This window comes from Drosophila miranda, chromosome XR, assembly GCF_003369915.1.
Source record: "Drosophila miranda strain MSH22 chromosome XR, D.miranda_PacBio2.1, whole genome shotgun sequence".
In the NCBI taxonomy this organism is placed as follows: Eukaryota; Metazoa; Arthropoda; class Insecta; order Diptera; family Drosophilidae; genus Drosophila; species Drosophila miranda.
In genome coordinates, this window is record NC_046674.1 from 10,279,846 (window position 1) to 10,292,472 (window position 12,627).

The 12,627-nt window shown below is 45.9% G+C and overlaps 3 protein-coding genes and 1 long non-coding RNA gene across 6 annotated transcripts; 1 reads left to right on the plus strand and 3 right to left on the minus strand.

Moving 5' to 3' along the window:
- The first annotated feature begins 44 nt into the window (after window positions 1-44).
- LOC108165593 lies at window positions 45-5,424 on the plus strand. 3 transcript variants are annotated; one of them, XR_001775975.2, is made up of 3 exons: window positions 45-148; window positions 882-1,061; window positions 1,633-4,455. XR_001775975.2 is itself a non-coding variant. In XM_017301668.2 (2 exons), exon 1 carries the CDS (start codon window positions 221-223, stop codon window positions 704-706), a length of 486 nt encoding a protein of 161 aa, XP_017157157.1. In that variant the 5' UTR covers window positions 155-220; the 3' UTR covers window positions 707-1,061; window positions 1,633-5,424. The 3 variants fall into 3 exon arrangements, 2 of the variants coding, with proteins under 2 accessions (XP_017157157.1, XP_033243254.1); XM_017301668.2 differs by lacking the exon at window positions 45-148 and having other exon boundaries at window positions 155-1,061; window positions 1,633-5,424; XM_033387363.1 differs by lacking the exon at window positions 45-148 and having other exon boundaries at window positions 155-1,456; window positions 1,633-4,440.
- On the minus strand, window positions 4,810-8,688 carry LOC108165599. Its single transcript, XR_001775976.2, has 2 exons — window positions 8,583-8,688; window positions 4,810-8,528 (listed from the first exon to the last, which is right to left on the minus strand). It is a non-coding gene; the product is annotated as an uncharacterized LOC108165599 (long non-coding RNA).
- A 1,435-nt stretch (window positions 8,689-10,123) lies between these two features.
- On the minus strand, window positions 10,124-10,878 carry LOC108165596. The gene is made up of 2 exons (XM_017301670.2): window positions 10,461-10,878; window positions 10,124-10,391 (listed from the first exon to the last, which is right to left on the minus strand). Exons 1-2 carry the CDS (start codon window positions 10,804-10,806, stop codon window positions 10,333-10,335), a joined length of 405 nt encoding a protein of 134 aa, XP_017157159.1. The 5' UTR covers window positions 10,807-10,878; the 3' UTR covers window positions 10,124-10,332.
- An 85-nt stretch (window positions 10,879-10,963) lies between these two features.
- LOC108165592 lies at window positions 10,964-12,531 on the minus strand. Its single transcript, XM_017301667.2, has 4 exons — window positions 11,797-12,531; window positions 11,595-11,734; window positions 11,302-11,532; window positions 10,964-11,247 (listed from the first exon to the last, which is right to left on the minus strand). The coding sequence occupies exons 1-4, from the start codon at window positions 11,823-11,825 to the stop codon at window positions 11,114-11,116; spliced, it is 534 nt and encodes a 177-aa protein (XP_017157156.1). The 5' UTR covers window positions 11,826-12,531; the 3' UTR covers window positions 10,964-11,113.
- Window positions 12,532-12,627: the final 96 nt, after the last annotated feature.

The following is a 12,627-nucleotide window of genomic DNA, read 5'->3' on the forward strand; positions in this document are numbered from 1 at the left end:
CTACCAACGCCGACGTCGCGTAGCAATACGTTTCGCTGCTGCGAGCAAAACTATAAAATGGTTGCTGCGCAGCTCGCTCGTTACAGTTATCTGGTGTGCGTTGCAGCGATACGTCATAGTCGTGTTCGAAAAGTAGGCAGCAGTAAAGGTGTGTGTGTGTGTGTGTATACCAAATTTATTTCTTGAATCACCTGAATATACAAATTGAAAAAGTATCAAAATGGTTGCATACTACGACGAATGCGACGCCGCAGAAAATCCCAAAACATTAACAGATTGGGTGCGTAATTTTCGTTTAAAACGCGTCCAAATGCGTCGCAAATTAAGAGGTGCTGGCAGCGACCTGCGCGTGAACGCCATTTTGTCTACGGCTCTACTCCACGCCGAGCACGAACTGCGTAGAAAGCAGCAGGAAAGATTTAGTCGCTGGCTAGATATCCAAACCAAGTTTGTGCCACATGGTAAAACGCATTGTGGTAGTGACGCTGAAGCTGAAGCCAATGCCAAAATAGGGGCAGAAGCAGAAGAGTGCGAACGACGCGAAATCGAAAATAATTTGTGGAGGGGTGAGCTAAGTGGCCTCGACAATTTTATGCGCAGCCTTAGTAGCACCAGCCACAACGCCAGCAACAACGGAACCCGTAGCAGCAGCTACAGGAAAAACAACAACCAACACAACTGCGCTGCCATTGCCGTGAGCAGTTAGAAAGAGACAAATATAGTCGGCCATGTTTTGTGTGTATACATGAAATGGAAGAGGAGAACAGCACCATGTTCGAGATTCATCTGTCGAAATATTTTTTCCTCTGTCGCTTTAGATATACATATTTGTTCATTTGTTAAATTAGTTTTATTACGACAACCCAATTTCTCATTTGCAGTCGCAATCATGTGCAAGGCTGTTATAGATTGTAATGAAATAATGAAGGATTGGAAGAGTGTGAGAAGACGATGAGCAAACGGCCTTCAATTCATTGAAATGGTGTGAGTCATTGGCGCTGCTTCATGAAATCCATGCTGAACGCCACCAGAAAGAGGCTTTGGTTCAGGATTCACACTCGGTTTGTAAATCAGTATACTATTACCACCTATTTAAGTTATGTAGCTTCATACTTTCGAACGACAATGAGAGGGGCGTGAACATCGCAGTATATCGCGAACATCTCGATAGGCGACATTTTTCCTAACAACATGAAAAAGACAAAGAAACTCGCACACGCAATCGCGCTACATACACACGCACGCACACAAACGTTTCCTTTATTGTGTGCGTATACCTGTGAATTTTCTGTACACCATTTCTTTTGTCCGATTGTGGCTTTGAATAATGGCCAGCAACGTCATCTCTAAGAAAGAAAAGTCAACGTTAAAGCTGATTCATATTGAATCTGTGGCGAGAAAACAAAAAAGTTAGACACACGTGAAACAACAACTTTAATTTATATATGTACATATAGTAAGCAAACAGAACTGATATTTGATAAATTATAAAATAAAACTATTGTATTACAAATCAATCAATTTTAAAATCAATCTTGCCTTTATTATTCACTCAAATTTGTCGATAAGCAAACCCCTTTCCTCTCTCCCGTTTGTCATAAACCTCTGTCTATAATCGATTTTGTTTTCCAGTTTCCTGCTCCTCGATACGTTAATGGCAACGATGAGGAGGAATGGAATACTTGAACAAGCAACCACAACGTCAACAGCCTGAAGCTGAAACCGAAACCCAAACGAAATGCCTTAAAATGGCTTATAAAGAAGTTACGTCGATCGACGATGGTTTGTTATTGAGTTACTGAGTGAGTCTTCACGTCTGTCCGTGTCTTCCCCAACCTCAACGCTTGGCAGCGAGTTCCGTAAACCAGCCGATGGCCGATTCTACACAGATCGCCGGAGCAGCGAGCAGCGAGCAGCAGCAGCAGCAGCAAACACCACCGAGTCTCCCCTGCATGACATGCCAATGCCACAGGCAGCTGACAAAGAACAATGGGGACAAGGCGGAATTGCGAGCGGCAGCAGCTCCAGCTCATCAGCTTACGTGTGATTGAAGCTCTCGTGCCCATGTCGGTGCTGAATTCACCAGCTACCACGACATTTCTACATAGAACGCTTCGCAGTTGCTGACCACACCACCCACCCATCCACACAGATACACGGTATTTGGTATATCAGCTGCGAACGAAAAATATTGCTTTTTGAACAGATTTACAGCGAAAAAGCACCAAGGAGTAACAATCATCCAGAAACTAAACTCCCACTGTCTTCGAACCCTGCAAACCCGACGCATCGGAACTACGCCGCAATCTCTAAATTTCAGCCATCTAAAATACATCGCCGTCTTCGGATCTCGAGGGACAGGGACTTCAGTTGAATTCTCGCATGTAAGCCGTATGGGATTTTTCTTGTGATTAACACTTGAATTGCAGCCATCAGTATTAGCCAAGCTGTCGCCCATATTCACATTCTTAGTGTATGCTGTGGTACTCTGCACGCTCAGCCCGTCCTGTTTCACTTGGGGAGTTTGCGTAATCTCTTAGGAGTAGAGTGTGAATATCGTTGGATCTCTGCTCTTTTACCCAATGATTTTGCAGATAAGATTTGGACCCTAGCCTGTCGTACCCGATACTCTGTACTTTCCTAACCATTGGGCTATTGTAAGGCCGATTTTAATATTTGTAGCGATGCGTCACAGTCGAACTGTTCCTGTGAGTGTCTGGTGCCAGCAAAGTTTCTTCTCCATTCGCGCTCCAAATGTTGGACATCTTTGAGAGGAGAGCGGCTGCCAACCAGCTAAGAAATAGTATCTTTGTCATACACAACACACACACACACACACACGCACACACGTAACTCAGTTTGTAGTCTGGGAACAAGCATCACTTTTCGTTTACTTTTGCAGCAATGTGGCGCAGTTGAGCGGTACCTGCGTGCATGTGCTGTGCATGGAGCGTGTGGGGACGAGGATGCGATAATTTGAATTGGTTTCTTGAATGTCACAAGTCTACGACCTCCGGCAGCAGCAGTCGATGGGATAAATAACAAAGCGTAACTGGTCTTTGAACGAAATTCGAACAAAATGCTTCTTTTGTTTCAAATTCTCTTTTAGCACATATGCATGTAGCTTTTATGAGCCAGATCATACAGCTCAACCAACAACTAAAAAAGGTAGCTGGGAAAACGGACCCCCTCTCCTTACGACACGGACATGATTCTACTTCCGCTTCTACGATTGGTATGGGCACCCATGTTCTCGGATATTTCGTTCTTCTTGTAAATTTGCATAGATACATAACCCTATACCGAATCATTCTGAAACTGAAGAATTCGTCGTATGGACGGACAGGAGTCGTTTCGCAATCGCTTATCCTATCCGATGTGGTGGAAGATCCAGACACAAGACTCCAGACATCAGACACCAGACAGTTACAAAAGCTAAGACATTGCAATCGAAATCATTTCTTTCATATTTTGTAGAAATATGCCGCAGTTGAACAGTGCCTGCGCATATTGTGGTGTGGACTGTCCGAAAAAGGACTAGATGCAAGGAAATTTCGTTCAAGTCTGCGAGGGGTGGTCCGCCCAGCGTCCGCCCAATGTAAATCATTTGAAGTGTGGAACAAAATCATTCTTTATTTTTGTAGAGTTGTGGTTGCAGTAGACCGTGCCTGCCCACGTCTACAACTACTCGTTCGTATTGTACAATCGAAAAAGCATAGCCTGGGAATTGCCATCGAAATCAAGAAGGAGCAATCGACAGCTTCAGACAGAGCCATATGTATACTGGCTGTATACTGGATTGTCAGTCACAGTCACAGTTACAGTCACGTTACACCCGTCACACAGCGTTGGGAGCCCAGGAGAATAAGCGTTTTTACTAAAGTTCCCCTTTCTTCTTTCCCACTGAAAAGCGCCTCATATTAATGTATTCATTACAGTGCTGATACCAATCAAAAAATCGCAATGGTCGTGGGATGATCCGATCCGATCACACAGTTAAACTTACACGTGCACTTTCGCCTGTTCTGATTACCTACCGTGTACATGTAGCAAAATTTCTTGAGGCAATGGGAATCAAATGCCAACTTGAAAGCAATAACACCAACACTTAATCGACCGCAATCCAACATCCATACAACACGTCGAATTTGCATTGACTCGAAGCTAAGCTCCCTATCGACTCGAACAGCAAGGTCAGGTCTCTCAATTCAAATAGAACCGTTTGCACCTGTTTTTCAGCTTGTGAGAAGGTGAGGCAAGGATGGAGTGTTTTATAGAAGCAACTACGTTTTGGCTTGTTTGACTGGTCGGCTGCCTTGGCACATAGGACCCTCTACCCCTCTACAGAGTGAGAACTTTTAGCGGTCTTAAATTTCCTTTGCACTTCTTGCAGCGGTGTTTCACAGTTGATTGTTCCTGTGCGCATCGACTAGGTAGAAACGACACGACACGAAACGAAACGAAAGGCAACTGCTTTGGAGTGGACAAGCTAGCGAGGGACCGGGACCGGTCAGTTTCCAGTTTCTTGTTCTACACGGCACTCCTAGCAAGTCTTGTGTCTGCGACTGCGTCTGCGACTGCGTCTGCGACTGTGCCTGTGCTGCTGCTAATCGTTAAAGGGAATCAAAAACGATGCATCAAGTCCATCCATTAAGGCTTGTCTCAAGCAAGCAAGCCAGCAAGCATACTATCGCCACAACGACAACTGCTTACATTTCACCTAATGCTAATGCTAAATGCACAAAACGAGCAGAATACATCGAGAGAACATCGAGTATAGCAGCAAAACGCAAACAAGCAAGCAAGCAAGCAGCAAGGCTGTCCTGTCTCGTGCGCCTACTTTAAAATTAGATGTAAACTTAACGTTTCTACATTACAGCCAAGTTGTCTGCAAAAAAAAAGGGCCGCTTGTGTCTACCAAGGGTGCACCAAGGCGCTTCATAGCACACAACCTGTCGCCGACCGAATCAATCAACGCTCAGACGAGGCTAGACCAAGTTCAAGATTGCCGACTACCGCCTGCCGCTGTCCAAAGCACGGGCACGGGCCATGGCACGAGCACGGGCACGGGCGTCGAGAGCGAGCTGGAGACAGTCCTGCGAGCGATGTGCTAGCCTAAGCACGTAATGCAATTGGCACCGCACAGAGATGTGCGTTCGGTCCACGCTAAAGGGAAACAAATGCGTTTGGACCGAGAGCCGCTACACCGCACCATCACCAGCATTCGCTGAAGAAGTGAGCTGATGTGTTGTCGTTGTTACAGGGCTGCTGCCTGCAAGTACGCTACGGGCATCCTAGCGTCGTCGTCGCTAATTAATTGTCACTTTCAGCGTTGTATTTGAATAACATCCGGACAGATCAGCAGCTAACGACGCGTAGCCAGTCGTTTATCGCAAACGGGAACCAATTGCGATTAGTGTTCAAGCATCCGAAACGGAAGAAATGCAGCAGCCACAGTTCAGCCTGTCAGAGCTTGACGCAGGTTTGCAGATCTCAGGAGAGATGAAACCGCTTTTCAACGGGTTGTCGCTTCATTTGTACTTTCCCTCCCGTAGGTAGTCCAGAATTAGAGGTACCCATATTCATCGCAAAAGGGAATCAAATGCGATTAGTGTTCGAAGACCGAGCTAGCTAGCCAATGACTACGCTACGCTCCGCCAGTTGAGCCCTTAACTCCTGGCCCTACGATCCAACATACCGCAAAAGGGAATCAAATGCGAGATGGTACTACAGTCGAGCTCCCCGTTGAGCTCCTGATCAAATTCTTTACTTCTTCAGCACAGCGATCGTAAAGGGAATCCAATGCGATGTACAGCGACAGCGGCAGGCAGGGTCCCAAGGCCCTAAAGGTATAATAGCAGTTTTGTTGTTGGTGCATGTACGCTTTCCAGGAACGAACGACTATACATTCCCACATCCACATAGGAGTCAGAAATAATGCCCTGCTAGGTCCAGATCCACGGCTGTGCTCTGGCCCACTCCACTTGTATTGCCGCGCGCCTTCCTGCACACTCGTCACGTTGGTCTCAAAGGGAATCCAAGAGACACGCGCCCGCGGTACAGGCAACTTAAACACACTCTTCTTTTGTTTTAGTTTCCTTCCAAACTCTCATTACAGCTACTCGTAGGCGTATGTAGGCGATGTTAGCGCAGCTCCTAAAGACTCATAAAGAGCGAGACTATTCTAGGCCCACGTCCAGGATCCAGACTGCATTTGTAATGCAGTTGTTAGAGCTATCAAATTATGTTCTCTTTAAATACCTTGCGTAGATAATGTTAATGTTTTGTTGCCTTTAAATTTGTTTTAAATTTCTTATGTAAGATGTTATGTTATACTGTGACATGTAAATTTAAAAGCCATGGCTGTAGCAGACTTCCCCTGAAGAGTGCAACCGGATATCCTTCCAAAGGCTTTTGGAGCGGTCCATGTCGCACCTAGACGTACCAGTTGTTGCCGCAGGGAACATTTGAATGGGAGGACCACGACTTTTATAGCAAGATCCATGGCAGTGAGGAGTGAGGAGTGGGAGCAGCAGCATACAGAGGACATACATTTTCAATCTTTTGATACCTTCGACCTTGTACTACCTTCGAGGCATTCCTTCATTGGCCTCTTTGAATCATCTAATCGCATCCTGTGTGGACTTAAGAGGCGCACTAAACGACTGGGAGTGCACGCTATTGATCATTTTCGCTACGAGAACCGGCTAAGAGATATCTCTGGGAGCCGAGCCTTCTTCTGTTCAATTCGACATCGCCAGTGGCTTCTGCGATCGCTTTCTGGAGCAGCATATTGACTGGTCCAAGATCTGAGATGCAGGCCACATATCATTATCCTGAACACTTCCATCGACCTGCACCAATAACAATTCCGTACCAATTCGTTCCTCGTACCACTGGCTTGGGATAGCTTGTTGACTCTGCTTTAATGACATGATACTGATGACAACTTCAGACCGTTCTCCAACATTTGCCCCTTCTTCGCAACACTGCTGCAGTTGGACACGGTGATCGCCAACAAGATCGCCATCGCCATTGCCATTACCATTACCACCGTTGGCGGTGGCATGTGGCATTCACTTATCGCTTCGCTACTGGTCGCTTAACTAATGTGATGTTGACGCTTAACTTTGCTCTGTGAGGACCCTTCGTGAGGAGAATTAGATTTTGTTCGTGGATTGCAAGTTTCATTTAATTCGGATTTGACTGCAGCGTGGGATTCAATATGCACAACGACGGCGTGGTGAGATTCCAAATCGACGGCGGCGAGGGATCCCGACTTACACATGACGGCGGCGATGGATGGATCCGAACTTCAAGACTGCGGCGTGGGATAACCATTTTGCTGCGTGGGATTTTGGCAAGGGCTCTATGCGCCAAGCGCTATGCTCATGACTGCGGCGTGGGAACTGAGGAAGGATTGAATTGACGGCGGCGTGGGATGTGGTTGCTGACGGCGGCGAGGGATGTGGCTGCTGACGGCGGCGAGGGAGCACTTGACTGCGGCGGGGGAGATCCTGTCTGCGGCGTGGGAGCGCTGGACGGCGGCGAGGGATCCGCTCCACTTCGGCTTAGAAAATCATCGGTGGTATTCCAAAAATCTTGGCGCAGCGTTAACTTAGGCAATCACAATATAATTTATTCGATGGTTCAAAGCTGATATACTTGATGATGCCGTGATCACCGTCCCAAAAATATCCGCACCCCTGTCTAAGCCAAGCCCATTTATGGAAAATTCATCATTTCTACACACATACATTTTTATTTAACACTTCTGGAATACCGGAAAGCAACCAACATATTTTTACCGATGGTCCAATTAACTGATCGCCGCAACGCAATGGCAGCGAAATAAAATGTTTTTTGAAAAAATTTAAGTCCAAGTGGTTTATTCATTTGGGGGAGCCTATCATCGTCTATCATCCTCTTCGTTTAGTAAACCAGATTTGCATATGGACTAGAGGAATACGGCTTGCTGCCTGGCGCAAGTGGCAGTCTCGTCGAATTGCTGGATAATGCCAAGGCCAAAGAGCCATTGTGGTTGCTCGCCACAAGCGCTGGACTCGGACCCTGTGTTGACGATGAGTTGCCAACAAGTGTATTATTGTCCGCTAGAAAGATACCGGATGCTGATCCATCCCATAGAGATGACGTCGGCACTTGGCTTGGAAGCCCCTCTGGAGGATATAAAGGTATAGTTCCAGGTGCCGAGCTGAAGTAGGTCTGATTGGTGTACAGCCATGTTTGGTTGTGAACAGGAGACTGGGAGGGCTGTCTAAAACCAGGCTGGTCATTTTGTAATGGCCACGTTTGGTTGTGAGCAACAGGCACGGTAACGTTTCTTGGAGACGATACACTCGATGTATTATTCAATCTTCTGGCTTGGCCAAACAGTGTGTGATTCGACGCCACATGGTGCGTGTGTGCTGGCGTTAGGCGAGTGGTGTTCGCTCGTCGATGCACTTGACTGTGATGGGGGACCCGGGCAGGAGCCACGCCTTGAAGTTGGACGTGGCCAAGTACCAAAGCTGCGTTAGAAGAGGATGTTAGAAGACAAAAAACGCAAACAAGTAGTTCCATACCAAAGGTCAATGCGATTTGATAAGATGTTGGCATCTTCACATGTGTGCTCTGCTCGCTGTGAAAATCTGAGTCGAACTGTCTCGTGCTGGAGCTTTCTAGAGGCCAGATCGGCTACAACGGGATGTACCAACCCCAGGTTATCAGCTTGTGTACATAATGTACATATGAATGTATATTCACAACAAAATGTGCACAGCAAGACTGTTTCAGAGTCGATAGCTTCGATAGGTTCCGCTGGTAAGATCGACTTTAATGATTCTCCCCAACAGATCTGTACAAATTTCTAGAATCCTTAGATGGAATCATAGGATACGTATGTCTCCTTGGCATATAGGGACGAAGTGAGAGGAGGATCCCACTTGTCAATCAGCATGGCACATGGTGATTCCCCAAGGACGTCGTTTTAGGGGGGCCGAATCGTATCCTATTTATTACCGATTGTTTTTCTACATATTATTTGAGGACATGCTTACATTTGAATATATGTATATAGCGGGAAAATACCGCCATATCGGCATATGACTGTGAACTTGCAATCGATTTCAGTCGGATAAGGGTATTTCTACGATCACAGAAGCCAAGGCACTCCCAGATCGGCCTACAAATATAGGAGAAACCCATTTAGGTATGACTAGGATGATATCCTTCCGTTCGTCACAAAAAGGTGTGGCACGCCCTGAACAGACAAGAAATGGCGGAGGAAAGTAAGTATGTATGTATGAGTGGGCAAAATATCCTTGATCCTTGAGAAGGAATCCTTTGGGGGTGTTCCCCCGATCACGAAAAGACATTCCACATCCCGATCAGCTGCCGTGCAGAAGAAACCAGTATTTTATTAATATGCAAATCCCAATCTTCGGAAGGCTATATCTCTGCTAAATAAGGCCAGATCGACGAAGGACCTAATTTCCCAGGATCGTGAGGATCCATCCTGTCGATTGACATCAAAATCTCGACTCGAAAACGAGGCCGATTTTTGGCAAATTTAATGATGATTTTTGGCGAAAATCGTGAGGACACGGATGTCCTTTTGCCAATCGGTTGGCAGGACTCTCCCGATCACAAAAAGGCATGCCGCGCCCAGATCGGCCCATAAATAGCCGAGATATAGCCAAAGAAAAAATGCTAATTTAATCGGACGTCAAACGACGAAAACGAGGAAATTTCAGACCGAGGTACCAGGCCAACAGAAAGTGCTAGAAAGCAACTGAGATTTTGTTCGCCCCCAAAAGTATGCAGCAAAAAAATTTAGGTTGCAAAAGTTACCTTCTGCTGATTTCTGTTCGCCTGGTATGCCGGGTATGAAATTTCCTCGTTTCCGGCCATTTTAGTCGCAAGTCGATGGTTGTTGTTGTACAACAATTGACACAAATTGACAACAACAACAAAATAAAAAACAAATTAAGTGGTATTTTGGTGTTTTCTCCGTTAACTGTGGGCCGATCTGGGCGTGCCACGTCTCCTCGTAATCGGGAGAATGTCCCGGATCCCAGATTGACTTCAAGGATCATAAGGATACTTTTTTTTAGACGCTATTTTCGAATAGATCGCTTTATTAATTCACTTTTTCTCGTCCCATCTGGGAGTGTCACGCCTCCTTGGGATCGGCGGAACGCCCTTGATGCAGTCCTTGTCAAGGATCAAGGCCAAAAACACGTAATTATTTTTTAAAATTTATCTGTAATTTTAATTTATTTTATTAATCTAATACTAGCGTATTGCTTTTGTGGCCCGTAAGCACTTTTAATGTCAGCCGCGTGTCATTGGAAAAAGACCCTCACAGCTTCCGCGTCTCACGATTTGAATATCTGCGGAATAATTGGGATGTGAGCACTGCGTAAACACATTCGAGTATGGGAAACATTTGGCAAACTCACCGGCACCACAGAATCGAGCGCAGTTGAATTTCTGCTCATTTAAGTAGAGCTGCATGTTGCTGCCACAAATGGGATTGTACTCGGGAGTAGTGGGGCAACGGCCGAAGCAGTCGAGGAATTGTGGCGTCACAGGCGGAGGTGTGACGAAAGGTGTGATAGTGCCTGGTACCCGTACATTGTTGACCAGTACCCAGCTTGGTCCAGAGCCAGGAACAGAGCCTGGTGTTGTCCCCGATGTCTGCTGGCCCAACGGGCTTGGTGTTGTTTGAAAGATAAGCTGCCCAGCCCCCAAGTGAGTGGCGCAGACTAGTAGTACGATTGTTTTGGGAATCCAAAAGCCGATCATCTTGAAAGTCCCGTAGGCTTTTAGCTCGTCCGCTGCTCTGGCGACACTGAAAACGTTTCCGTCCAACAAGCTGCATTTGGAATGACAACAATACGAGTTTACCAAACTGCCGTCTCTGGTAATTCCAGTTCTATGAGGCAATCGTCAATACCCCCTCAGTCTACGCTTGTGTGGCGCAGGTCGGCGATAACCTAAAGCAGATCTACCACAATCCCCAATTCCCCGATGCGCCAGAGTGAGGTGAGGGAAAATCCAGTTCTAGTTTAGAGCGGCCTGGTGATTCATTCATTCTGGGCAAATACAAAGCTTAGCCTATTACAATAATATTATACGGCACTGCTGTTATGCGCGGCCCTGGCATCGAGAAGGTCGGCGAGACGTACTGCATAGATTGCTCCAGTTTCCGATAGCTCGTCTGGATACCCAAAAGCCCAATGGAAGCTGCCAAGCAAAACAAGACGTTAATTGTTAATGTTGCTGTTCGGTTAAGCTTACAGTTGGAAGTGCGTGGCACTGCCGGCTCCCCCTTTTTCCCTTCCGAATCCTTGGCACTTGGTTGTGCCACGTCATAGTCATAGTCCGGACTCACTGTTCTCTGCAGACATTTGCCCATGTGTGGGCCCCGGCGAGAGCGTCCACAGCGGCATCTAGAGAGCAGGCTATTGTACATCTCCGGCGACACAAAGCGCGATTCGCCCTTATTGTCATGAACAAAAGGGCAGAGCTCTGCAAAACTATACTCTTGTACTCTTGTCCCAAAAAAGCACTAACTAATGCACCATAAGTACCTTGCAGCTTGAGTTGTCCCTTCAGCTGGGAGTCAATCTCATTCTGATGGTAGAACCTATTGGTGGCATTGTCGGAGATCTGATGCCACACCTCTGGATAGTTGCGTCGCGACTTGTGCTCCATGCGCACCTGCTCCTTGCTTAAGTGTTTATTTAATGATTAGCTTATGGGAAATACAATCTTTGATATACTCGTACTCACAGTTTCCCAATTACTTTAGCTGGATCCATCTGGCTTTCTCTCAAGGTCCCCAAGACACTAACTAGCTTGTTCGATGGCAAATTATTTGTTTACTATAGCAACGAGATGTCGTCACGAAAACAAGAACGATAACGATAGGTAACATATATGAATGTTGTATATAATCAATATTCTCATTTATTTAAATCGCATTACTTAATAAATTTTAGTAGAAATATGCATTTACATTTTTAAATACTTGTAGCTAATGTTCGCGCGCAGCTATACGTGTTGTATATCTGTTGGGACACACAGTTGGGCGAAGGTTCGGTAGTCGTGTGTCTCTGTGTGTGTGTTGCTCCCCTTCCCCTTTCCCTTGCCCTTGCCCTTGCCGTTTCCCTTTTCTCCCCTTTTATACAAACTCGAAATTGTTCACTTTCAGTGCCTAGCTATTTGTTTTAGTACTGATTCGTATGCTTTGATTTCTGTTTGCTTAACCGTCGTAGTAGCTCTTATTTCAAAGTATATTAAGTTAGAAAACTATTACGTTCGAATTTATAATTATTGTTTATAATGGGCTAAATAGGCAAATACAAATACAAATACAAATACAAATACAGACTTGAAGGCGTTCGAATTCCATGAACATTCCATATACTCTTATGTATTGTGTTGCATGCATAGCTCGCAAACGACGGTCAACACTTTTTCCCTTTGCTGTCTCGTCACTGACAAAACCGAAAAAGACCACGAAGACACGGTCTCTCACTGAGCAGAACACTTTTTGTCTCTTCGCTTGTGTTATGTGTTTCGGGTTTTCGGGTGAGCCCGACACACGATCGTGTCTCACAA